Here is a 25,188-nt window from a genome sequence, read left to right as displayed (position 1 = left end):
TCCAAGATTATTTTCAATGTGCAAAGTAGGAGAAGGAATTTTAAAAGATCTTTAAGTCTGCTGGTTGAAGCTGATTGCCATACATAGTTGTCTTATTTAATAAAGTGTATCTTATAAGGACAAAATATGTAAACTTTCATATAGAAGGAAAAAAAAACCTAAATCTGGGATATATAAACAGATAAAATGAGTTGGCAGATATAAAGAAAAGTGAGGAAAACATGAAATGGTACATTGAGTCTCCTCTTCTTGGACAGTAGGTCCAAAAAGAAAAAAGTTCCTGGAATTCAATAAATGACAAATCATTACTGAGAAGTTCCTTGTAGAGTGACTTGAAAGAAAAATATCTATATCCATATTGACAGTGGCTACAACAAGATCTGGGGCTAGTTCAGTGGCTTGTGTTTGGTTGACTCCACTTGAACAAATTCGAGGACTGAACATTCACAAATGTTCCTAATATTTCTTGAACAAGGACATGAGATATTAGCACTTTTTTTTCCAGTGCTGTATCTACCATTATGGCATCTGTCAGTTAAGCCTTATAGAAGAATTAGTATATTCTGATTTGAGAGTTTTGCCCACATGGTAAAAATAAAATGTGAAATTTCAGTAACTGGTATGAAAAAATTTTAGTAGTACAAGGGAATTTTCAGAAACTAGAGTTTTTACATAATATGGAAGTTTCAATGTTTTGAAGGTTCAGTAAATTATGTAGTGTACAAAAGTGAAGTCTAAATTACCCACTCAGAACAGTAACCCTATAGCCCACACTCCTGTATCCATGTATACAGATGGACAGATACACTTCATTTCTCCTGGGAAGTTGAGTTCTAAAAATCTATCACTCAGAACAGACGGTTTTATGATAGCATGAAAAGAAAAGATGATAGAATTGTTCTAAAATGAAAGGCCTTTTGGTGTATTAACGGCTGAAAACATTATAGCTTAAATGAAGATGTGAAACAAAAATTAATTTAAAACTGCAAAAAAAAAAAAAAGCCAAAAAACAAAAAACTTGTGCAGAAAGTTTGAAGCATATGGACACCCACCCAGTTTGCAACGAGGGCAGTGGGAGCCCCAGACTTTAGCTTATTAAAGATGACCTTTCCCCTCTCTAAAATTTCAAAGCTGACGTTTCAAGTGCTGAGCAGACTGTGTGCCATATGTAACATGACCTCAGCTCCACTCTGCCCAGCACTGATGGCATCACTAATGAGGGGTGAAAGGTCCTTTTCTTGCAGCTTTTTCAGAAACCCACCAACTCTTTGCCTGTGAAGTAAGGCTCCTCCCTCCCCCCACCCCTTGATTTCAAGAGAACTGCATTTAATACACAGCCTCAAAACACTTTTATTACCGGTCGATTTGCTTATAGCCACAGCCAAATGGCAGGATGTACAATCACATACAGAAGAAAATATTTATTTTGACTCACAGGCAAAGGGATTAAGAGAACATTGTATTAACCTTGCCTTTCATCTAGGTTTTAAAGGGAAGTTCTCCAGAGGCGTCCATTGAAGCTCTATTTTTTTTTAATAAAGAATATCAAAGACTTTTAGGAGACCAGGTGTGTGTTTATCTGAGGGGAGTAGAGAAAGGGAAGAAACTATATGGGGGGCGGGGAGGCCGCTTTCACAAGCTGCTTCAGAGACTGCAAAAAATGTATGTGCAGGAATCTGTTAACAGGCATTCCTACCAGCCGGCTACTCCCCCTCCCCCTGCTGCTTGGAAACAAAATAGCTTCTTTCCAAGCAGGTTGTTATCATATTCATGGCATGGTCAATTTCCGTTTGCCAAGAAAATATTTAGGCTGATCAAAGAAATTAGAAAATCGGATGAATAGAAACAGACGTTCCCACAAGAGAAGCGTTTCTCAATGTGAAGAGGCAGGCAGATTGCAGCCCACCCAGTTACTCCTAGGAAATAGCTCTCTTGCTACAGGGCCACCTGGATTCTGCTGGAAGAGCCCTGGAAGATTCTCGGCTCCCCAGGAAATCCACATGGGGACTGGAGCTTGGGACTCTCTGGTGGCGGACTTGTGAAGAGATGATCGGTTCTAGTATCTATGAATAAACCTGGAGGGCCTTTAATTACGTCCATTAATACGGCATTTCAATACATGAGTTTGAGATCCTTTTGTTTTGCTTTGCCTGGCTTATTATGAGTATATAAAGACAAGAATACATTGTCCTTGGTAGTTGATAGAGGAGTTTCTCCTGAATTAATATAAATTCAAATTTTAGATTTGTGAGTTTGGGTGGGGAATAGTTGATAGTAATCTCAGAACCTCTGGCCTTCGAGTGCACACCCCGGCCAATCGGTGACAGTAAATAAGAGGGTCTTCTGTCCCTTCCTTGTTTCTGCTCAAGGCGCAACCAAACCAGGTGAGGCGCTTACATGCGAAGGATTGGTTGGCGTCGCGGTTTCCTTGCAAGACAGTCGAAACCGAAAAGTGCGCTCCGCTCCGGCAAAAGAGATCCGGATTCTCCCCCACCCCTTGCTCGCCTTGAGCAAACTGGAGCACCTCAATCGCCAGCCAAGCGTTGCAGACCTTACCCTTGGCCTCCAGTTTTCCGAAGGAGAAAGCGAGGGAGGGAGGCCAAGAAGGAAGGCAACTGTGGGGGCCGCTTTAGGGCCAAAGACTCCTTTCCTGCGAGTCTAGACAACGCGGCTCTAGCCAGGCCACAGCAGGAGAAGCGGTTGCTGGTCCGTGAGCTGAAAATCCGCTCTGCCACCCTCGCCCCTCCCCGCCGCGCGTCCCTCGCCCCCGGGGCTCGGCCGAGCATTTTCCTTTCGTGTGTGTGCGTGTCCTTGTGCATGTGCGTGTGTGTGTTTCGGTTCCTCCCGGCTAGGCCAGGGATCTTTTGCCAGGAAGACAGCGCCCTCTCTCTCCTCCCGCAGTGCCCGCCGCCAGCCTGCGCCCCCTCCCAGCTCCGCTGACCTCTCCGCGCCTCCTTCTCGCCCCCGCCCTCCCCGGCCCTGTCCCTTCCTTCCTTACGCCCCTACGCCTCTAGGCCCCCAGAACCACCCCGAGAACGATCGAGAGAGATGCAGGGACCGAAGCCTCGTGACCGAGTCAATGGGCCGACCGGGCCGGAACGCCAGACCTCTGGCAGCCTGACTGGGCGGAGCCGTCCCCGGCGCAGACGCGGCGCCCAAGAGCTCCAGCTCGGCCCGGGGAGGGGTTCCTGGCGCCGGCAGCCGGGAGGGGGTTAGCCCTGCTCCCCCAGCCTGGGCACAGACGGCCTGCGGGCGGGGCCGCGAGGACTCGGCGCGGCGAGCTCTTCTCGGCGCCGGCGCGCACCTGGCAGAGAAGCTTACCCGGGACCCCTGAATGGGCCGGCGAAATGTGGATGCGGGCCTGCACGCTGGGTGATGGGTGGGCGCAGGGGGCGGGAGGGTGTGCTGGTGAACTTGAGTAGAGATGAAGGAAAGTCCCTATAGCCTGATTCCGAGACCTGAAAGCTCCCTTTGCGGCCCATTGGCTGCCTAGAAGCCTTAATCTGCTGGCTTCCAGGAGAGCAGCGCCAAGTACAGCAATGGTGCTGGAAACGCTGTTTGCAAAATCTAAGCCCTGTGGGGTTGGCGAAATGCGCAGAGGGGCATGCTTTGAGTGGGCACCTTGCAAGTACCCCCCTCACACACACGCACGCACACACACCCCGTATTTCATGCCCCACAGCCCAGAGAACTAGTGCTTCAGACAAATATCGCTCGGCCCATTCGATAGCAGAGGCAGTCAAGCTTCCAGCTGCGAAATTCTGGCTCCTTTAGAACCCCCCAAAAATGTACTCGTGTGGACATGCAAAAACACTTTCCACCATGGCGTGGATTTGTACCGACAGAGGTACAGGCCTGAAGTTCTCCCTTTCCGCTCCCAACCGTTCCCGGCGCCTGGGAGCCACAGAGGGAGTTCGCCTCAAGCTCACCCGGCTGCAGAGTGCCGGCGGCTCCCAGAAATGCACTAATTGAGTCACAAACCACCGGCCGCCCCTAACAAAACGATCTACCTCGGCAGCTCAGCGCCCAATTTGTCCACAGCACTTTCTTCCGCAATTCAGAAGCATTATCTTGTTTTTAAAAGTATCGCGGCAGAAACGTGGCAATTATCCTAGGCTCGGGTTACGCTAAATGGCTTTAGGCTGAGAAATGGAACAATACAAATGCCGCGAACGTGCTGATCGCTTCTCTGCGGCGCCTGGGCAGGGGAAGGGGAAGCGAGGGAGATTTCGGCCAAGGAGAGGGAGGTACGGCGCAAGTTCCCAGTCAGGGTTTTCTCCCAAGGGCACCAACCAGAAAGAAGTGCTGGGCCTTTATCTCTAGAGATTAAGGACTCCTAGTGACGATCTCCTTCAGGGATGGGGAGAGAAGGGGTCTTATTCCCACAAGACAGGGCGAAGCTTCTGGCCTCGGCTTTGGGTCAGGAACAGGTTGGGAGCTTCAGGCACTGCTGAGGAAAGGAAGGGAAGAGAGGTCAAGGGTCAGAGGAAGAGAAGAGAAAGAATCCAGCTCCTCTTAGGGACAACTACATTAAATTTGGGGCAAGAGGATGGTACTTGGAGGAGACAACCGTGAGGAAAAGAGGTGCCAGCTCTGAGGGCTTCGGAGAAGCGTTCACTTCTGAACAAGGGGCAGGCAGGGAACTCGCGAGAATTAGGGAGGCCCAGAGACGACCAGGCGTTTCCGCATTTGTGATCTTTCATTTAGATCTCCCAGGGTAAGTTGGGACCTGGAAAATGGGGAGAAAAGAGACAGGAGAGAAAGGCCTTGGGCTACGGGTCCCGGCGTGCAGACGCCTTGCTCGCCCCAGCCGCCCAGCCTGCAGTGTAGCCACGCTGTGCGCGTGTCTCTTTCCCCTTCTGTTCAGACCAGCCCCCACATCTTGAAGTAATCAGCAGCCGAGAAGGGACTCGTCCCCCTGGCATCTCAGGTTAAAGAAGGAGGTCCAGGAAAATGTGGTAGAGCCATTACAAGAAACCCGAGCCGCAGTCATCAGGGACTCCAATTGCCATCGCATTAGGATTGATTAGAGACCAGCAGTACCGTAATGACCCGGAAAGAGGGGCAGCCGGGGATTATTAATATCAGAATGTGGCGGGGAAGAGAGGTGGGTGAAGGGAGGGAGGAAAGAGCCAAGTGGGGAAGGAGACGTTTTAAGTTACTAGGATTTATATGTAAGTGCAGGCTTACCTGAGGAAACCGGATAGTCAGTGAATCACGCAAACAATAAATCTAATTGCATCTAAAATTTCACCAAGCCTGATTTTTGAGGGGGAAGGGGAAGGAAAACCATCGTGAAAACCATGCCAGCATCTGAGTTTGTATAAACACAGAGTTTTATAAACTTATTGTAAGAATCCAAGTGAAAAAAATGGGAAGGGATGCTGGATGCTCACTTTCCTTCCCCATGGGTCACTACAAAAAGATTTAGGGAGTACAGTTTTGAGTCATTTTGGGTCTTCTCTCAAGGGCTCTGGGGCAATAGAGTGGACATTTTGGCACAGTCTGTAGAGGAGTAATACACCAAATTTTAATTGAAACTCTGATACCTGGGTAGTGAGTTTTGTTTTGTTTGAGAGAGGAATGATCAGGATCCCTAAGAGATGTAGAGAAGAGAGTGGTTTGTCTCCTTCCTCAGACTATGAGCCAAAACAAATCAGCCCCTGATGGTCTGGGCTGAAACGCAGCTCACTGGATAATTAACTCCATCTTTCCAGTCCACCCTAACTGTTTATTCAGTGTCACCCTGCATTACCATCACTAGCACTTTCCTCTGAACAGGAGGAGCTGCAGGCTTTCACCTCCCAAAAGGAAATTCTTCTTAGCTCAGACAGATGCTATATTCAGGATGTACTTTAGTTGACAAAAAGTTGATTGGAAATTCAATGGAGGATAAGGATTCTTGGACAGTATCTTTTTTGTAAACTTGCCCCAAGGCAATATTAATAAAACAAAGGAGGCAAAAGTATCTTAGATTTTTCATAGGTTCTTATACAGTCGCCTTCACTTTCCAGAAGAGTGCTTGGTGTCTGAAGTTGAGCAGTGTCTTCTGGCTCAAACCTGGTGGATGGCACAAAGCTCTGGGCCTGAACCTTCTCGGAGTGCCTCTTAAATCTGCCCCTTTCCCCAAGGTGGCCAACTCACCTTCTTCAGCCCTACCCATGGGCGCCCCCACCTTTTGACTCAGCATGGTGGCCCCCACAGTCTGAGCCTGATGTCCCTTCAGTGTCTACCAGCCTGGAGCTGCCTGGATGCCTGATATTAGCACAGGAAGCTGCCTGTGAAACCTCACAGCAACTGGTCCTGGGGAAACAGGCATAGGCAAGGAGAGCATTGAGGAGGGGAGGAGAAAGGGGGGAAGGAAAGAGAGAGTGAAAAAAAAGAGAGAAATAGAAGGATCTAAAGAGAGAGAAGAGTGTGTGGTGAGTGTGTGTGTGTGAGAGAGAGAGAGAGAGCGAGGAGAAATGAAAGAATGAAACAATGAGGGAACAAAATGAGAGAGAGGATGAGATGAGGATAAGAGATTTAAAAAAAAAAGAGAATAAAGGAATGAGAAACAGGTTCAAACACAGAATGTATGATCTTCCTCTTTCAGATTGAAAAGAGAAAACGAGGTAGAAAGAGACATACAGAGACACATTTAGAGAGACTAGACTTGGAGACACACAGAGGGAGAAGATAATCTCTCCAAACACACACACTCCGGCGCTGTCCTCCTTCAATCTGAGTTCCCTCGCGGCGGTGTGTCCCAGCCTGTCTTTCTCTCCTCTCTCTCCCTTCCTGGACCCCGGGGACAATGTGGAGACTGTATTTTCAGGAGCCGCGCGGGGCGGCAAGGTTTTGAGCAGCAAGCCGGGCTCGCAGCGGGTTCTGTTTGTTCAGGTGTGGGCGGGGGGCCCTCACCGGTTGGCCCAGTGTTTTCGCACCAAGGAAGCTGAAGGCTCTGCTCGCGCGCTTCCCAATTCCGGGAGAAAACTCCCTCCCTCCCTCCATACATAAATATATTAGAGGAACAGACAAATCTTCATTGTTCAAAAATAAGCCGAGGAGGCCCGCCGGCTCCCCTTGGCCTGACCAAACGAGGCTGGAAGGAAGGCAGGGAGGAGAGGCGGGGGCGCGCGGATCCGGTGTCACGTTGCAGATTCCCACTAAAGATAACGAAACGTGATCTATTTTTCAGAACAGCAAGTGGATGGGAAAGAACCTTGACAACACAAAACTCATTTACTAATGGACTGGTTTTGGGTTTCTCTTCTCCGGGTCCGCAAATCGCCCTGCCTGAGCCCTCGGCCTATTCAGCGCTCGCGCGGAGCAGCGTCCTCAGGAGGCAGGTGGGCGCCGCCGCCGTCGGAGCACGGGTCCCAAGGGTCCCAAGGGTCGAGGGCACCTGGCGTTTCCCACTAAGTAGAGGAAAAAGATCAGCGTTGTCACTTCAGTCAGGATTGGGGACGTCTCAGCGCTGCCCAGAGCGACGACGCTAATTTATTGGAGAAACACCGGTCCCAAAGCCCTTCTTATCCAAATATCTGTAGGTAGAGCAGAATCCCCGCTGTCCTTCTCGAAGGCAAAGGAATTCCAAGAAAGCGGGCCGGGAGCCTCAAAGCACCTCTCTTCAAGTCAGAAGGGAAACAAGTGGGTCCCAGATAGAAGTTTTTGAACCAAGGCCTTCTGTCAACCCCATCACCAACTGGTGCCTCCGCGTTGACTTTCTTTGTGCGCACCCAGCCGTTACCTGCACAGTAGAGGCACTGGCCAGCAGAAACCTGGCGTTGGGAGCCCCCTTCCAGCCGCGTTACCCTCGGGAGCCACGAAGCTGCGAGAGCAGCAGCTAGGGTTGCTCGTCGCCTTTAAATTTCCGACGCATCTCTGTTTTCTTGTGATTTGCATTGACAGCAAAAGGTTTTAAGTTACTAGAACGAGTCAAACCTTTCCGTGTGCGATTTAAAATGGATCATTTGGTTTATGTGGTTTGTAAATTCATGTCATTTTACCTCTTTTAGTGGTTTTCAGTGAAAGGTTCCATTTTGGGAAACCTTATATATCCGAGCCAATAATTAACATTTATAACAATTGGTTCCCCTAACCAAGGGATCGAAATAGCAGGTAGGCTCGTTGGTACAAAGCGAATAGCACTTTTCCTTTCTAGTCACACGATCTACTGGATTGAATGCTAGGAGAAAGGCTGTCGGGCTGGGCATGGCCTCCAAGGAAGAGTTCCACATCTCATCAACCCAGGTGCCTGCATTTGGCACATCCACTAGGTCGTCTTCCCAGTTGTCATCAACTTCTCAGTACTTCTTAGTTCCTTTTGAAGAGAGATGAAAAGAAGTGGTCAGGAGGTCTGGAGGAAGCTGGGGAAAAGGTGGTAATATTGGTATCTAATTGTCATTTCTCTGCTCCCCATCATTCCCTGCAAATTTATACCTGCTCTTATTTGTCCAAGCTGTACCTCTTTCCTCATACGAAAATTTTAATTATAGAGTACACCCCATACTCAACATACCATTTGTCTTTTAAGAGACTGGTTGTACTTACAGAATCCCTCCCCTACTCCCCCCAACACACACACATTGTAATTCTGTGCACTTGCTCCAGACTTTAGGATATTAGCTGATTTTTAAGAGCTGAATTTAAGTATCTGTTCTGATCCTCCCAGAGCTGCCATGCCAATAAGGAGCATTCCAAACAGAGACATTCCTCCTGGCAGGACATAGCAGTTCCTCAAGACTTCATCTGAAACATCATGAGTACTAAAATAAGACCATGAGGGAAAATTACCAGACACATGGGCTTGGGCTCTGCTTTGCCAGGTTTCCAGTTTAGAAAGTAAGTCATTGGGTGCACCATATACTAGGGGCTCTTTTGAGATAGTATGCACCCATTAAATGCATTTTCAAATAATTCTAAATACAATGAAATATCAGCATCTGTTTTCAAGGTCTAATTGCACAGGATACTGCAGGGTTTCAAAGACGCAAAATGCATTGTTTGGGAGATCAGCAGAGAAGCAGCTTTGTGTCTTACTCAGAGTCTCCCCAGAGACAGCTAGGAGGTGGAAACCTTTTATGATTTTAAAATGCACGTTCCAGGGTGCACTGGACTGGGTGCATCATTTTAAAACCATATAAATAATATAAGGAGAAACCCACACATTGCTTCTCCTCCCACTCCCACTTATGTCTCAATATGTAAATTGTTCGGTGGTGCTGAGCTCTTGCAGATTTAAAGAAGACAAGCAAGTTTAAAGAATCTAGAGTTTGTTCCTCACAGTCACTAAAAGGACACATTTAAGTCAAAAGCATTTTTGAAATGTGCTTAAAATTCTGTTTTGAACTTATCTAATCAGAGTTAACTAGAGCCATAAAGTCACTATCTTTCTATCCTTTGGCTCCCCTTATCTCCTTGCATTGTTCTTATCTCTTGCCAGTCTCAGCTACTGACAATAGATTATCTTTGTTTAGAGATGCTAATTGTTTTCAAAATCTTTTTAATAATTGCTTTGGAACAAGGTGTGCAAATGAGGCTTAAAATAATTACAGTTTTACTAAGCATTCTCTACACAAACACAAAATAACAGATGATGGGACTGAAATTGTAGGACATCTCTCATTCTCTGGCAGTAAAATAGGCCAGCATTGCAATCTACACACACACACACACACACACACACACACACACACACACTTCTTTATTTAATCTTCTTGGAGCCACTGTCCTCCTCCCTTTGAGGGCAGTGTCCCTCTCAGAACAGGGCAAGGATTATATTACAACCGGAGGGCTATTGGAGCCGGACACAGTTTTATTTAATTTACACCCCATCCAGCGCCTTTCGTGTGAAGTTCCCAGGGCATTTTTGCTAATAGCAAGTAAAGCTTCTCGGCATTCCTCAGTAGCAGAGGTGGCCTCGGAAAATGCAACTGCTCAGATGTGGAAACTGAGCCCAGAGGCCTGCCGACTTAAAGCATAGAATATTAAGATACCGAATCACAAATGAACCCTCAGCAATTGCTCAGCCACTATGCTCTAAACAGCTCTTTGCGCTGTCCCAAATAGTAGCGGCCTTTTGAGAACATGAGAAGTACTCTGCAGTTGGGAGTATTCAAGTCCTTTGGAGGGCGGTGGGGGCAGGAGGGAAGAGAGGAGAAATTAGGTTTGGCTCCTAGAGCTGAAGCCATTCTTCCAGCGGCTGCAGTCCGGAGCACTGATCTGCTTGCTCTTGTATTATTTATCGCGTTCTCTAAGCTATTCATCAATCCATTACTTATTCATTCCAACATTAAGGTAATTAAATATGAGCTCACCGGGAAAGGGCGAGTCTGCAAGGGACGGGGACAGGGGTACAGAGGAAGAGAAGGGGAATATGAAGGTCTGGAGTCATTGATTTGTGCAGAGATGAGAGCGGCTGCCCTTAGATGACACTGCAGAGGGGGCTCACGTTGCAGGGTCCTGACGTACTCACCCACTCCCACCGCCCCCGGTCCCCGCGAAGCGCCTCTCCCTCTTCCCTCCCCATCTCGCTTCCCACCTCTCGCGGTCCCACTCCTCCCACCACTCCCCACCCGCCCCCGCTCCACAGCTTCGCCCTCCCCGCGCGGGGCGGCGGGGCCTCGCGGCCCGGCCAGGCGGCGAGCAGGCTGGCCAGCCCCGGATAGGCGCCGCCCGCAGCCAATCAGCGCGCCGGGGACACTGCGCGCTTTAAGGCAGCTGCGGGTAGAACAGAAACCAAGTTCCCCGGCAACGAGCAGCATCCACCCGGCGGGAGACCGAAGCCTGAGAGGCCCGAAAAGCTGCGGAGTGAGCCGGCCGCTCCCTGTCCAGTGCGCGCCCTACTCATTTTCTTCTTTGGCCGGTCGTCCCCAAGTCTTGACTTGTCTTTCCGCCTGCATAAAGCCTCGGGAGGGGGTTAGGAGCAGCCGCGCCCCCCCCTCCCAGCGGCTGCCGCCCCCGGCTTTTTCGGCTCTGCTCCCTGCCGCGTGCGCTCCGGCAGTGCGCTTCGGCAGGCCCCAGCCATGTCGATGCTGCCATCGTTCGGCTTCACACAGGAGCAAGTGGCTTGCGTGTGCGAGGTTCTGCAACAAGGTGGGAACCTGGAGCGCCTGGGCAGGTTCCTGTGGTCGCTGCCAGCCTGCGACCACCTGCACAAGAACGAAAGTGTGCTCAAGGCCAAGGCGGTGGTCGCCTTCCACCGCGGCAACTTCCGCGAGCTTTACAAGATCCTGGAGAGCCACCAGTTCTCGCCTCACAACCACCCCAAGCTGCAACAACTGTGGCTGAAGGCGCACTACGTGGAGGCTGAGAAGTTGCGCGGTCGGCCCCTGGGCGCGGTGGGCAAATATCGGGTGCGCCGAAAATTCCCGTTGCCGCGCACTATCTGGGACGGCGAAGAGACCAGCTACTGCTTCAAGGAGAAGTCGCGGGGCGTGTTGCGGGAGTGGTACGCCCATAACCCCTACCCCTCGCCGCGTGAGAAGCGGGAGCTGGCCGAGGCCACCGGCCTCACCACCACCCAGGTCAGCAACTGGTTCAAGAACCGAAGGCAACGAGACCGGGCCGCCGAGGCCAAGGAAAGGTACGGGGTGTGATTCCTGACAATCAGGGGACCCGGGGAAGTCTTCCTTCCTCTCCCTCTCCGCCTCTTCCCGCCCACCCCCCTCCCCGCCCCAGGCACCAGCCACCGCAAAGGTCCCTGCTGCCTGAGCCAGTCCGCGGGGCGGCGCCCGGGCCTCCGCGGCCCTGCGGCGAAAGTTCATGAACTCTGAGATCGCTTGCTCGGGATGGGGGGCTCCTCTGATTTGAGCATCCGCGCGTGGGTTTCCTGGGATGTGAGTGTCGGGAAATGTTGGCGCTAGGTTTGTTTTTCATGCCTCCCAGGCTGGCGGGGGCCAGGAGTGACGGGTCGAGAATGGGTTTCTAGATAAATTAGAAAGGAAGGTGTGATCTTGAGGAAAGGGATTCAGTAGGGAGGGAGGATCTCGAGCCTTTTTCCTCTTGCTCCCCGGAGGAGTGGAGCTGGCTGAAACTTTTGTTCGGTCTCCCCTCCCGCCTCGTCCTGCACTCGCTCTCTCCTTGTAGTCTTTTGGGCCAGAGGTCGCTTCATCCCGCACTAATTGTACAAAAGGAGGAATCTTTCAAAAGAAATCAAGAGTTTGGGGCGAGTTACCGTTGCATGTACTCCCAGGCGCCTCAAGCCCAGAATGGATCGCTCCTCGCTGGCTTCCTCGCCGGTGGCCAGGCGGCGGGCGCAGCAAGTCTGTCCGCTGTCCTCGCCGCTGCCGCCCCAGGCGAGGCAGGGATGCCCAGTTTCATACTTCTCTCGCCCTGGAGCTCAGAGGGCAATCTTTTCTTTATCTGTCTCTGCCTCTGCCCTCCTCGCGCCAGCATCCCGGCCACCTGGCCGGGCTCCAGCCGGGTGTTGTCGCTTCCGACCGAGGCTCGAGGTTCGGAGGAGCGTGGGGGAGGCGGCGGTGGGGAGAGCACTCCGGGGAGCCGAGCAGGTTGCGCGAAACCTGAGCGCCCGGGTCGGCCGGGTTTCTTTTGTTCGCCTCAGAGCCTGGGGGCCGAAGATGTTGCCGCCCTGCTCCCCTCTGGGCGGAAAAGCCAAGTCTGGATAAATTCAACTGAAATAGGCTTTCTGGGAGAGAGAGAGACTGCGACCGGTGGGGAGGGAGTGGGAGAGACCGCAGGCCCGGGAGTGGGGAGGAGGCCGAGCGCTCTTAAGGTAAAAGCGGCGAGAGCCCTAGAGCCCTGGTTTACCAGCACCCAGCGCCCGGACTGACGCCCGGTGCGGCGCGCCGGCTCCCGCAGTTGCGGGGTGGTGGAGTTCCCCCGCCCGGAAAGGGTGCGCTGCTGTGGATGTCCTCAGGGAGTTTGGGAAAGGGCCGCGAGGCAAGGAGGACTGAGCCAGTAACACGGGAACAGGGACAGTACAATTCCAGTTAGACGTTAGTTGCAAAACGGCCGTCCGTCCTTTAAGTCAGGCCCGAGGGCCCACTCCCTGATGAAATCGGAGAGACTGGCTGCGCTCCCTGTGTGTTTACTCAGGTCACTGGGCCGCTCTGGACACCACTTCCCATGACCTGTCCTGTGTCTCTGAAACCACAACCTCCGGGCAGGGGCAGGGGAAAACTTGTCAGTTAATTGTTTCCTCAGATGGGAACAGGACAGTTGACTTGATTCATGCCCAAACATCTGTGCACTGGGCGCTCTTCGTCCCCTGATCATTTTCTTCATCACCGACAACCATTTGTTGGAAGTTGTTCACATTTAGTGACTTCTAAATGCGTGCTTGTTGATAGGTATTTAAAAATAACTGCTTGAACAAAAATTTTAAAGTAATTTTTGTGTTGCACATAAGCTCTGCTGATCTGGCTTTCTAAAATCTGGAAGAGGTAAGGACCCAGCTCCCCTTTAGCTCCCCTTCTCAAGTCTCTGCTGCCTCCTCATTTCCCCAGGGCCCTTGGGGATGAGTGAGAGGGCAGAGATCCTCCATTTGGGTCAATGACTGATTGCTCAATGGCCCTTTCCTACTCCTAGTTCTCCTCCCTCCATCTCACACTTTTTTTAACTTTTTTTTTTTTTTTTTTTTAACCATATGGTGTTGTCCTCTATTTCTTAGGGAGAACACCGAAAACAATAACTCCTCCTCCAACAAGCAGAATCAACTCTCTCCTCTGGAAGGGGGAAAGCCGCTCATGTCCAGCTCAGAAGAAGAATTCTCACCTCCCCAAAGTCCAGACCAGAACTCGGTCCTTCTGCTGCAGGGCAATATGGGCCACGCCAGGAGCTCAAACTATTCCCTCCCGGGTTTAACGGCCTCGCAGCCCACCCACGGCCTGCAAGCCCACCAGCATCAGCTCCAGGACTCCCTGCTGGGCCCCCTCACCTCCAGTCTGGTGGACTTAGGGTCCTAAGAGGGGAGGGAATGGGGCCTCAAGCAGCGACTAGGGACACTTGTAAATAGAAATCAGGAACATTTTTTTGCAGCTTGTTTCTGGGGTTCTTTGCGCATAAAGGAATGGTGAACTTTCATAAATATCTTTTAAAAACTCAAAACCAACCACAGTCTCAAGCTTAGTGCCCTCTTCTCTCCAACTCTTTCCACTTTTGCATCTCCCCTCCCAGATCAGGGAAAAGGAAGAAGAAGAAGAAGACGAAGAAGAAGAAACCCAAACAAACAAAAACATCCAGTCACCCAGTCTTGGTTCTGGGCAATCCAGATTGCTGCTTCAGTAGTCTCTCTTTCTCTCTGTCCCTCTCTTTTTTGTTCAATGAACAGGGCTTACAAATCAACTGGATTTTAATTATTTCCTTTTAATTTATTTATGGTAAAATGTTTTGAGAAGAGGAAAAGGAAATGAAAATGAGAGAGAAGAGAGAGAGAAAGTCAAAATAGTGAAAAGAGCCTCCATCCTGGGAGGAACTTGTTGTGTTCTTAAGGTGAATAGGAAAAATATGATCTTACAATTTTTTTTGATGGGGAAAATTAAGTTTACATTTTTCATATTTAGTGTTAAACAATTTTATGTAGATTAAAATGAAAGAACAGTATTGGGGGAAAAAACAAGTGCCTAAATGTCTTAATGCTCTCTACATAAGGCAGTTAGAAATAGAAGTGACCATTAGTAATACAACTATTTTTGTCAAATTTAGTTGGGGGGGTGGTTGTTGTTTGTTTCCTTGGGTTTTTTTCTATGGCAAACTTTTAAAATGTACCAATGTGAAAAAACACTTTCCTGAATGCCATTACTTCTCATGCCCTCAAAGCTTTCATATTTGTAGCCTACTCCTGTTAAAGGTTTCTCCTGTTCCTAGTTTCTAGCTTGCAAAAATACGTAACAAATCTGGCAACCTGGTATTTGTTACTAAACAGCATGTGTTTTCAGGTTTCTTTTCTATTGTACCTAAACCAGTCTAAATTAAAACTTAGTAGAACACCAGAAGTACTGATTCTGTTTCTGGAAGGTGAGTTGTGTATTGCTGTCACTGGGCCCTTAAAAAAAAAAAAAAAAAAAAGAATAGTTTTTTTTTTTTTGCTTCCTTACTTAATGGTGGTTATGAATTTCAGGGTATGTTGAAGGCCATCTCCTGAACCAGGAGTGGTGACTGAGTTAATTATATGACCGAAGAAGAGTGAATTTAACTTTGGGGTATTTATTTTTTTATTATTTAGATATGCAATTTTGTTTACCACTAGCTCTTCTACACAGAATTCGTATATAGCTCTGTATTATTAACAAGTTCATGACAAGACTGTGAAAGTAAAATAATTTATCTGCTTGGGGGGGAAATGGAACTTTTAGAAGGATAGCAACATTGTGAATTAGTCTGTACCAATAGAAAGCAGACCAGCAGGACAGGAGCTCTTTGCAGTGCTGCCGAATAGTGTCCAGAAAAATCCCAGTAATCATATAGGCTCCATATTATTTTTGCCTGGGGCAAAAATGATGTATCTTTGTATTTAGCTTTTAAAATTAGTGAAACTAATGGCATTATTTATTAAAATTCTACTCAGGATAATGGGATTGGCTTGCTTGTGTTTGTAAAATATTATTCCCCAGAAAAAGTCTATTTATTTTCTAACACAACCGTTTCATAATTTTAATTTTTCTCACCTGTGTCACCATTAATACATTCATGTTTTTCTTACCCTTTCTTATCTTTCCTGTCCTGATCTAGAATGGGGGGTGGTGGTGGTGGTAGATTAAGGCCTTCTTATTATGAGGTGTTCCCCCTTTTTTATGTCAAATGGCTTTGACTGAGTTCAAAGGAGAAAGGTTCACCGTACTTAACTGTAGTCACTTTTACTTATAAAGTCATTTTTTTCCCTCAGTGATGGACAGATGTTCACAGGCCACTCAGAGACCATGATTTGGATTGGGAGCTCAGGGTCCCAATCTCCCTTGTTAGTGTTTTGGATCATTAAGCTGCTGTTTATTTAAGTCACTAGGGTGTTTATTCTCCACGTCTTGGGCCACAGAGAAATGCCACCCTCTGCAGGAGGGGCTCTCACAGGGGATCTCCTCACATTCTTCACATTCACTCCCCAAAACAAACACCCTGCTCAAAGATAGCTTTCAATGACCCTGACGGGCTTCAAAGGACACCGCGGAAATCTCCCTGGAAAATAGGAAGGGCCAATTACTTTAATTTCTTACATGCCCTCTCTTCCTACTCTGATGACTACCCCCCACTCTTCCAGCTCTGTTTAGTATAATTTTAGACTCCTGGAAGTTCTGTCTCCTTTGGCGCCCCAGCCCACTTCCTGCTCCCTTGGTTGGTGAATCTTGGAAAAGTCTGCAGATCTGGCAAGGAGCAGAGCAGGCTGGTCCTGTAAAAGCCCCTGTGATTACTGCTTGTAAACTCATTAAAAGGACAATTTTCTGTCACAGTCATAAACTTTTGTAAAATCCCTGGCATTTGATCCAGAGTGTGCATATTCCAGATGTGTTTAATAAGAAATTGCACAATATGCCTTCCTCACCATCCTTTCTGTCTGGCAAAACCAGGGACAAGCAGGAGGAGGCGAGAAAGCTGGATATCGCTTTGAGTTTTCTTGGCAATCATTTTAGAACGATCATTAGCGGGAACTAACCATGTTTTTTGTGTTTTTTTTTTTTTTTTTTCCTCGAGGAAATCTTCAAGGACCAGCTGTTAAGGGACCTTCTATTTACCTTCTCAGCGTCGCAGTTAACTGAACCAAAAGCCACTTTTCGATTTCTCTTTTACAGGTTTCATAACAAGAGCCAAAAATAATGAAAAAACGGCTTATAAATAGTTTGTAGGGTAAAACCTTACGCAATTTGACCAAGTAAAATGAAAACAAAAATAATACACTAGGGCGATTTTTAAATTTTTGACTTTTAAAATCTGAACACAGGATCGTTCAGGTTCTCACTGCCTGTTCGCCTTGACCTCTTGGCTGAGAACGAAGCTTTCTAAATACTCAAGAGGCCAAGGGGATTGGCCGGCGGTTCCTGAACTTGGCTCAGCAGGTAGGCACTCAAGAGCCCCCAAGCCCCACAAGTGCAGGCAGGGAGAAAGGCGCCGCTGGGGCTGAGCGCCGCCGATCTTGAACTATTCTCCAGGCAAGGACAGCTTGGTCTTGACCGCGAGATGAAGAGGAAGCTTCCAGGAAGATGCAGCGGCATCGGCGCTTATGGGCAAACCCTGAGTTTGCTAAGCAGGGACCCTTGTCCCGCCGCTCTCCCCCGCACCCCGAGGGCCAGTCCAGCACCTGGCACTGACCGCGCGCGGGGCGGCCCTTCCCCTGCTCCGCCGCCGCGGCGGCGGCAGCTGCAGCGGTGGCTACGACTAAAGGGGACTTCACGCCTACTGCCTCCCCGGCCTGGAGGTATTTGGTGCAAGTCTGCGAGCAGAACTCCAGGTTGGGGAGCCAGAGGCTTCGGTTCCGCGTGTCTCCGACTGCAGAAAACCGGGGGAGCTTCTCCTGCTACCCACAGTCTCCGGAGGCTGCTCTTGTCACTCCGCTCTCCCAAGGTGCGGGGATTCTGGGACCCGCTGCTCTCCGCCCGCCGCCGCTGTCGCGGAGCCGCTTCACAGCTTCACAGAGAATTGCGCGCTTCCCGGGAGCCGCATCACAGCGCAGTTCCAGTCGCAGGGCCGGGTGGCTCAGCCCGCAGAGCCGCTGAGAGCAGAGGCTGCCAGGCTGGCCTCGAAGATCCAGAGCGTGGAGGCTGTGGCCTGAGCTTCTCGGGACAACCCAGCTACCGTGGCCTTGGGCACCCCGGAGCCACCTCCCAAGGCCAAGTCAGGTCTCGCTCTTTGAGTCAAGGACTTAGTTCCGGGCGAGCACATGAGCCGTGCCGACGCACGACCGCGGGGTTGGATCCAGCCCTGTGGCGGCGGAATGAAGGGTCCCGGCCACCCCCGGCAGCAGGTGGGAGCGCTCCCCGGTTCACAGACGCTGCGCTTTGAGCCCAGGGCAGCCGGCTCAGGCCCCAGAGCCTGGTCGGGAGGCGGCCTAGGCCCCGCCGCCCTTCTCGCTTCAGGTATGGCCCGTTTCCTTTGCTTCCTGCGGCCCGGGCCTTGGTTCTCGAACCTGGGCTCCTCACCCGTGCATTCGGCGAAGGGTTACCCGCTAGAGAGGGCTCCCTTTCCCCTGCTTATCTTTGGAAGGTCAACAGCCAAGGACGTCGGCCCTGGTTTCTAGAGTCTTGGGCAGTGCCGGAGAGTGGGGGCGGGGGCGGGGGGTGCAGCTTCCTCGGCCGGGCCTGTTCGGGCGTTTTCCCCCGGCCGGTGTCCCTGGGGCGAGCGGCAGCCTCCTCCCCTCGCACTGCCCTGGGGCCCAGCAGGAAGGAGCCGGCCAAGGCCCGCAGCGCGCTTCGAGCTGGGCTGTCGCGGCGCACGCTCTGCCCTTCTTTGGTGGGGTCAGTGGCATTGACAGGAACAGGTGTGTCAGGGTTAAGGTGAGGAGAGTCGCTGGTGACCCAAGTGCTTTTTCTGCAGTATTTTTCCTTTTTCTGAGCTTTTCCCAGGAGTATAAAACTAACAACTAATCCATATTACCTTCTCTAGCCGCCCGAAGCCAGCGGAACTAGTGTGCCCACTTCGCTCCCAGGGGCCGTTCACACCAAGGGTGCCCCAGGTATGCTCCGCGACCTTAGGTGGAAACTTGTGAGCCCACTCAGGGTCATAGTGACGACCCCTCCCCCTCCCCCCATTGAATCCAATAGCTCCACCAGGAAGATTCTTTAAAGATTTGGGTAAGTCAGCCAGGACCGAAAAGCCAAAATTGTGGGCAAATTGTTGGCTCAACGTCTACCGTGAAAAAGTGCTGCCCTGGAAAGTCTGCATTTTCTCTAGTGTTTTAAACCGAGTATACACACAAAACTTCGTTCCAACTGATGAAATGGGAAACCTGTTCTCCCACTGAGGATGGCAATCAGTATTTTAAGCGCTGTGGTCCTTTCAGACAGCGAGGAACAACACTGCAGTAGCATTTAAAAACAAAGAGAAAGAGACTGCTTGAGGCGCGAGGACGCCAGTCTCTTCCTCCTCTGAGCTTTGGCTTCTCTCCTTTTAACTTGTTAATGGACAGCTGAGACCCCATTTCGCAGCAGGTAGAGCAAATCCCCCATAAGGTTTGTTCTCCAATTTAGCTTTCCTACCCGGGAGTCTTTCCCCACTCTACCGCCCCTTTTTTGAGAAAGTGCTCACTGTTTTCCCTTTCCATAACATTAAAATGTTCTTAAAATCACATTCTTCCCCCAACCCGCCCCCCCCAAACAGGAAAATGCAGAAGGAAAAACTAACAAAAACCGAAAACTAAAAACCCAACCCAAGCAATCTTATCTTTGAAAGGGAAAAGAGTTAACTTCAGATTTAACACTCACTTAAGCACCTGAGGCTACCTAATTGTAATTAAAATACTATTAGGTGATATTGGCTGCTCTGCCTTTCTCACTGTCATTAGTAGTTGTCATTAAAAAGACAGATAAGTAGAAAGATAGATTCTGGCCCTGTATTACTATAATAAAGAGGCAAGGAAATGTATACCAGCTCCCTCCATCTGGTCTCCTGTCCTTCCCACCCTCCCTAGCTTAGAAAATAAATCTTTTATGGAACTGACATAGATAGGCAGGTCCAAATAGAAGCATTGATAGATTAACACAAGGCAAATTTAATTTGCTATATTATTTATTTTAATATAGGATTTAAATTGATTATAACTTTTTAAATGCCATGGCTTATTTATAATAGATACATAGGTTTTTTTTGGGGGGGGGTTCAGAATCCGAGTTGATATGTATTTGGCATCTTAAAGGAAAAAAACAGTCCTAGACTACATGTTTTTACCGATACCAGCTGTTAAACTGTCATGAGTCTTCAAAAAAAAAAAAAAAACTGTGAAATATTCTTTAACCTTTCATAGAGATGGTCAGTTGGCATCCCTGATACAAAATCTGCAGCATGCAACTAGCAAGCCTGTAAAACCAACTTTCTAGATGTTTTTTAACTTTATATTAAATATTTTTACAAACTCAGATACTCTCTTCTCTGCCCCCACCACTACCCACAAGACATGGCTTTGGCTGCTTTGCAGCACTTCAGTTCTAATTTGACTTGCCAGTTATCCAAATGATCTAAATACCAGGGAAAGGCAATGGGACTGTGAAACAAACAAACAAACAAACAAAAAATCAAAACCACATAGCTGTGACATCTTTAGTTGCCTCTCAAACAGATATTTAAACTATAAGCATTAGTGTATAGTAATGTTCCCTTAAGTTTTGCAGCTTTTTGTTTGTGTGGTAGTGGTGGGGGCTGGTGTGGTTGGTGGAAGAGAGCAGCAGCTTTCAGAGTTTCTACAGAAAATGCACATTTTGAGAGTGAGGTGGCATAGTCTGCAACACCTTTCAAAAGGAAATTTAACCTCTAAGTCAAGGCAGTGGTTACAAGGAAGAAGCATTAGCTCTGTATCTAAGATGCCATTAGTATTAAAGTAGGTAACAAGCTTAAAGAAAATTAAGCTAGATAGGTCAATGTGTCTTAGTATCTATGAAGTGAAAAGAACATTTAAACAATTGAAGCCTTGTCTGTCTTCAGATATGTGTGGTGAATATTTTCTATGCACTGCTGATGCTATATAAACATAGCATGCTTCCTCCTAAAGTCAAATTCTTGATTTTAATTGAAGAATAATACTGCTCAAGGCTCTACCTCTGAGTACAAATAGCTAATCTAAGAAAATCAGTTCTGGGAATCTGGAACCAATGGCTGTTTTCAAAATAAACAGACAAAATCTTTATAAAGAATGCCAGGAGGATTATTTTTACATACAGTATATCTCCTGATTTCTCACAAAAAAACTCTCATAGAAAAACTGAAAAGCAGAATTACAATGCAGTCCCCTTACCATATTTCTATTTTTGAAAATCAGTCTGATTTAAGACTCCCAAGCTGTCCTGGTTAAATTTTCCAACATTAATATATCTTAGAAGCAAATCCGTATGCATTTCCTCTTTCAATTTTAAAAAAATTTCCTAGGGAGGAAAAGAGATATAGAAAAATAAAAGGGCAAAATAAAAAATAAATGCACATTTAAAATTTGTATTATTGTATTTAATGAGTAGCAGGTAAATGGTAAAACAGCAGTAATATGCTAACTTTTCTGCTTTTGTTCAACTAAGGCAATTGAGTTAGGAATGAAATGAGTGAGGGAAATTTTGAAAGCATTTGTGTTTTCTAATACAGAGACCAATGAAGAAGCTCCACTTCCCTTAAGTGACTTAAGGGAAGAATCTAGGGGAGGGGAAACACCTATTTACAGAAATACATTTGAAAGTTATGTTAGGGGAGACATTTTCCTTTTGTTAGGATCAAGCCCACTGCATTGACATCCAGTCAGGAAGGAGATGTTGAAATTTATCTAAGTTCTGAGATCACACTCCTTTAAGTAGATAGAACCAAGTGACCCAAAGAAGTCTCATTTTTTCCCTGGTTCCATATGTTTCAAATCCTACTAAAATGGGAACCCCACAAACTAAGAAATTGCAAGGTGGAGTTGACATAAAGATGTTCCCTCCAAATGTTATTTGGGTCATTTGGTATGAATGTGTGTGGTGGGTTTTCTGAAAATGTTTTTGTTGTTGTTGTTGTTGTTCCCTCTGGGGGACAAGAAAGAGTTAATTTGTTTTCTGACAGTTTTCACACTGTGGGCAGGTCTGCCAGAAAGGAGAGGAAACAGAGAACAGCCCTATGATTAATTCTACCTGTTTTTCCCATGAGCGATCACCTGCTCCGGGGGTCATGAATAGCAGGTAGCTCTCCCTCTCCAGGGCTCTGAGAGCTTCGTTTGTTTGGTGACAGCTGAGTGACAAGGCTTGAAACCCGAGCCCATAGCCTGGCCTGATGGGGGGATAAAAACCCTGGATGTTCCCTCAAACATTTCAGGAAATGAAAGTTGTAACGCGATCCCTCCTGCGCCCACATCTCTCCCAGCAAACACAAAAGCTCAAAGGAGCCTTCTCGGATTGAATTCGGCCTGGAGTTGATGGAGGGAAAGCGGAGCCTGGCGCGGGGTGGGGGGAGAAGAAGGCAGCGGGTCGGGGCGGCGGCTGGCAGGCTTTCTGAGCTGAGGAAGGAGAAGAGAGCAGAGCAGGGAGCGAGCTGGGTGCGAGAGGCCCCAGAGGAGAGCGAGCAGGGAGCAAGGGCCGCTGCCTCCCCCACCGTTACACGGATCTTTAGTGTCAGACTGGAGTGGGCAGGAAAACCCGCGGCTCAGGCTCGGAGACCCCGGCGGGTAGCGCGGTCTCTGTACCAGGCCCCGTCTTTGAGGCCACGCTGGCCTGGGTGAGCTCTGGGACCCCGCGCCAGCTCTTGGGGCGAGGGGGTCCCTTCCGACCCTCCAGGGGCCGGCGGAGGGCGAGCCGCTGCGACCCAGAGTCCGGGCTGGCCGTCACGCGGGCCTCACTCAGCGCCCTCGCGCTCGGCCGCCCCCATCTGTCAGCAGCATCCCTCTGCCTCCGGCCTCGCCCGCTTGGCAGGGGAAGCTCCCCGTTGGCTGCTGGGAGGTGGCGTGGGGTGGGGGTGGTGGGAGCGGGAGGAGCTGAGAAGTTGTGTCCTACTCTCTTGTCAATCACTGCGCCCGGTACCCTGGCAGGCTCCCGGTTGGTAGGAGGAAGAAAACCCAGGCCCCTCAAGGCGAGTTTTTCGCCTTAACCCCGACAGCTGCGACAGCTTTGTTCTCTTACAGAATTTCCTTTTTTCTCTCCCTCCATGAATTCAGAAATCCTTCCCAGACACCATTGGCAGTCCTCATATCTCGCCCCAGCCTTCATGGGGACTAGGGACGTAATTTTCTTTTTTAAACGTAGACCCATGTTCAGAGAGAACTGATGTGGGAGGCAGAATAATACATTGTCAACTGATCCATCACTTGCACACACTTTGCAACTTGTGTGACTTTGGGCAAGTTACCTAACTTCACTGAGCCTCATTAGAGAAAATGGGAACTATGATACTTATACTGCAGGGGTACCATGAAGCTTAAATGAGCCGAGGTATTAAATGTAAAGTGCTTGGCACAAAAGACACATAATGAATAGTAGCTGTAATTATAACATGCTTGAAACTTCCTTAGACTTTCTCAAAGCCACCTGGGAAAATTCCCATCATGCTAGAGTTGCCAGTGAGGGCAGATTATGGCTATAATCTCCTTTTGTCTGAAACACTGAAAGAAGCACAGGTTATGCTAATAGAGACCTAAGGCATGACTAGCCTCTGAGGGTAGCCAAAGCTGAATTTTTTTTTTTTTTTTTTGTCTTTTTGCCATTTCTTGGGCTGCTCCCAAGGCATATGGAGATTCCCAGGCTAGGGGTCGAATCGGAGCTGTAGCTGCTGGCCTATGCCAGAGGCACAGCAACACGGGATCCGAGCCACCTCTGCAACCTACACCACTGCTCATGGCAACGCTGGATTCTTAACCCACTGAGCAAGGCCAGGGATCAAACCCGCAACCTCATGGTTCCTAGTCGGATTCGTTAACTACTGCGCCACAACGGGAACTCCCAAAGCTGAATCTTAAATCTGAGGCTCTGAGTCTAGAATCTAGAAGTTTAACCTCAGTAATTTGATTCTGGAATGACGTTTAAGTCTATAATACTTGGAGTTTGTCATCTCTATTGTTCTTCATGATTTGAACACTTATGTAGATGCCATCACATACGGTAGAGTTCTATTGATGAAAAATAAAACCCACTTAAATGTTCCTGAAAATGACAGATTACTTAGAAGGGAACTAAAGCATTCAGCTGTGTAGAGAATTTAAGGCCCCACCTAAATGTGTCAACATAAGTGTAGAATAAGAAAGTACTTTGAAAATTTAATGCCTTGCTGCTGTTAACACAGTGCTGGATATAATAGCACCTGATAAATATTTTTTTGAGTAAATGAATAGGCTGCTGAAATGATGGAGAGTCTTTAGATAGAATGTAATTCCCAGAGTTAGAATTTTGCAGGACCCTCTTGGGTACATTTCTTCTCTTGTGACAATCTCTAATGATCACCAGGGATGTTCATTTTGACATGTTGCACAGCCTTCTCTGATTTCAAGGATTTTCTCATTCAGCCATTATTGAAAGCAAAATGCATAGCTAAAATTTGCATGGGTAAAGAGAGACAGAGACAGAGAGAATGTGAAGGAGAACTTCTGGGATTATACTGGGACTTTTTCCCCCACACTGACTCAGTGGTGGAACCACAGGCCAGAGAACTACTGGTAGGAGGAGCAACCCTAGAGAAGGTAAATATAAAACCTAGAGAGTAGATGGAACATGCATGCGGTAGAGGTCTTTAAGGATGGATCTTCTAGCACTGCAATCCCTTCACAATGATTTTGTTGTCATTATTGGAAGAAGTGTTTAGTATTTAGTTCTTTAACTTGACATTTTCCTCTGGTATCTTCATTTTCTCAAAAGTATCTTAGCCAACTGAATACTGTACATATTTAAGTTTTTAATTTAGGGGAGTTGACCAATTTGCGGTCAATCACCATAAATGTTCAGGATAAGTTCAACACTTTTTTTTGTTTTTTAATTTTTTACACTGAGAGGTTCTTTGAGGTAGAGGGAATAGATACATGTTTAAAAATTTATCAAAAAGGTACATATACTCTGCCTTATGCCTGCAGAATGGTGCTTGTCCACACAAATATCTATTTTTTTGAAAATACGTATTCTAATATTATTTTTATTTACAAAGTAAAGATTTGAATGTAAGCAGTACACAGAAATGGACAAAAAAAGTGGGAGTTCAAACCCATCGTTTTTTTTTTTTTTTTGTCTTTTTGCTATTTCTTTGGGCCGCTCCCAAAGAATGGAGGTTCCCAGGCTAGGGGTCCAATAGGAGCTGTAGCTACCAGCCTACGCCAGAGCCACAGCAACGCGGGATCCGAGCCACATCTGTGGCCTACACCACAGCTCACGGCAACACCGGATCGTTAACCCGCTTAGCAAGGGTAGGGATTGAACCCGCAACCTCATGGTTCCTAGTCGGATTCATTAACCACTGTGCCACGACGGGAACTCCCAAACCCATCATTTTTAAGGGTATATCCTATAATCAGAGAAATATTTGTGAGGAACTATGACTATATTGCCGCTAAATCATTTGCATATTGTGAAATGATTCACACAGTGTCAGGGCCAGAATTATGCTTTCTGCCACTGC

General features: G+C 48.2%; 2 protein-coding genes and 1 long non-coding RNA gene across 3 annotated transcripts; 2 read left to right on the top strand and 1 right to left on the bottom strand.

The window, feature by feature from the left end:
• LOC106509125 lies at positions 7,150-12,437 on the bottom strand. The gene is made up of 2 exons (XR_001306416.1): positions 12,161-12,437; positions 7,150-8,305 (listed from the first exon to the last, which is right to left on the bottom strand). It is a non-coding gene; the product is annotated as an uncharacterized LOC106509125 (long non-coding RNA).
• Positions 10,714-14,936, top strand: SIX1 (SIX homeobox 1). The gene is given in 2 exon segments (NM_001199718.1): positions 10,714-11,569; positions 13,616-14,936. Coding segments are annotated over 2 exon segments (855 nt in total). The 5' UTR covers positions 10,714-11,009; the 3' UTR covers positions 13,911-14,936.
• On the top strand, positions 15,516-23,287 carry LOC110255392. The gene is made up of 2 exons (XM_021062434.1): positions 15,516-18,008; positions 18,535-23,287. Exon 1 carries the CDS (start codon positions 17,113-17,115, stop codon positions 17,932-17,934), a length of 822 nt encoding a protein of 273 aa, XP_020918093.1. The 5' UTR covers positions 15,516-17,112; the 3' UTR covers positions 17,935-18,008; positions 18,535-23,287.

The sequence above is a fragment of the Sus scrofa genome, chromosome 1 (genome assembly GCF_000003025.6).
Source record: "Sus scrofa isolate TJ Tabasco breed Duroc chromosome 1, Sscrofa11.1, whole genome shotgun sequence".
Classification (NCBI taxonomy): domain Eukaryota; kingdom Metazoa; phylum Chordata; class Mammalia; order Artiodactyla; family Suidae; genus Sus; species Sus scrofa.
This window is presented reverse-complemented; position numbering and strand designations above follow the sequence as displayed.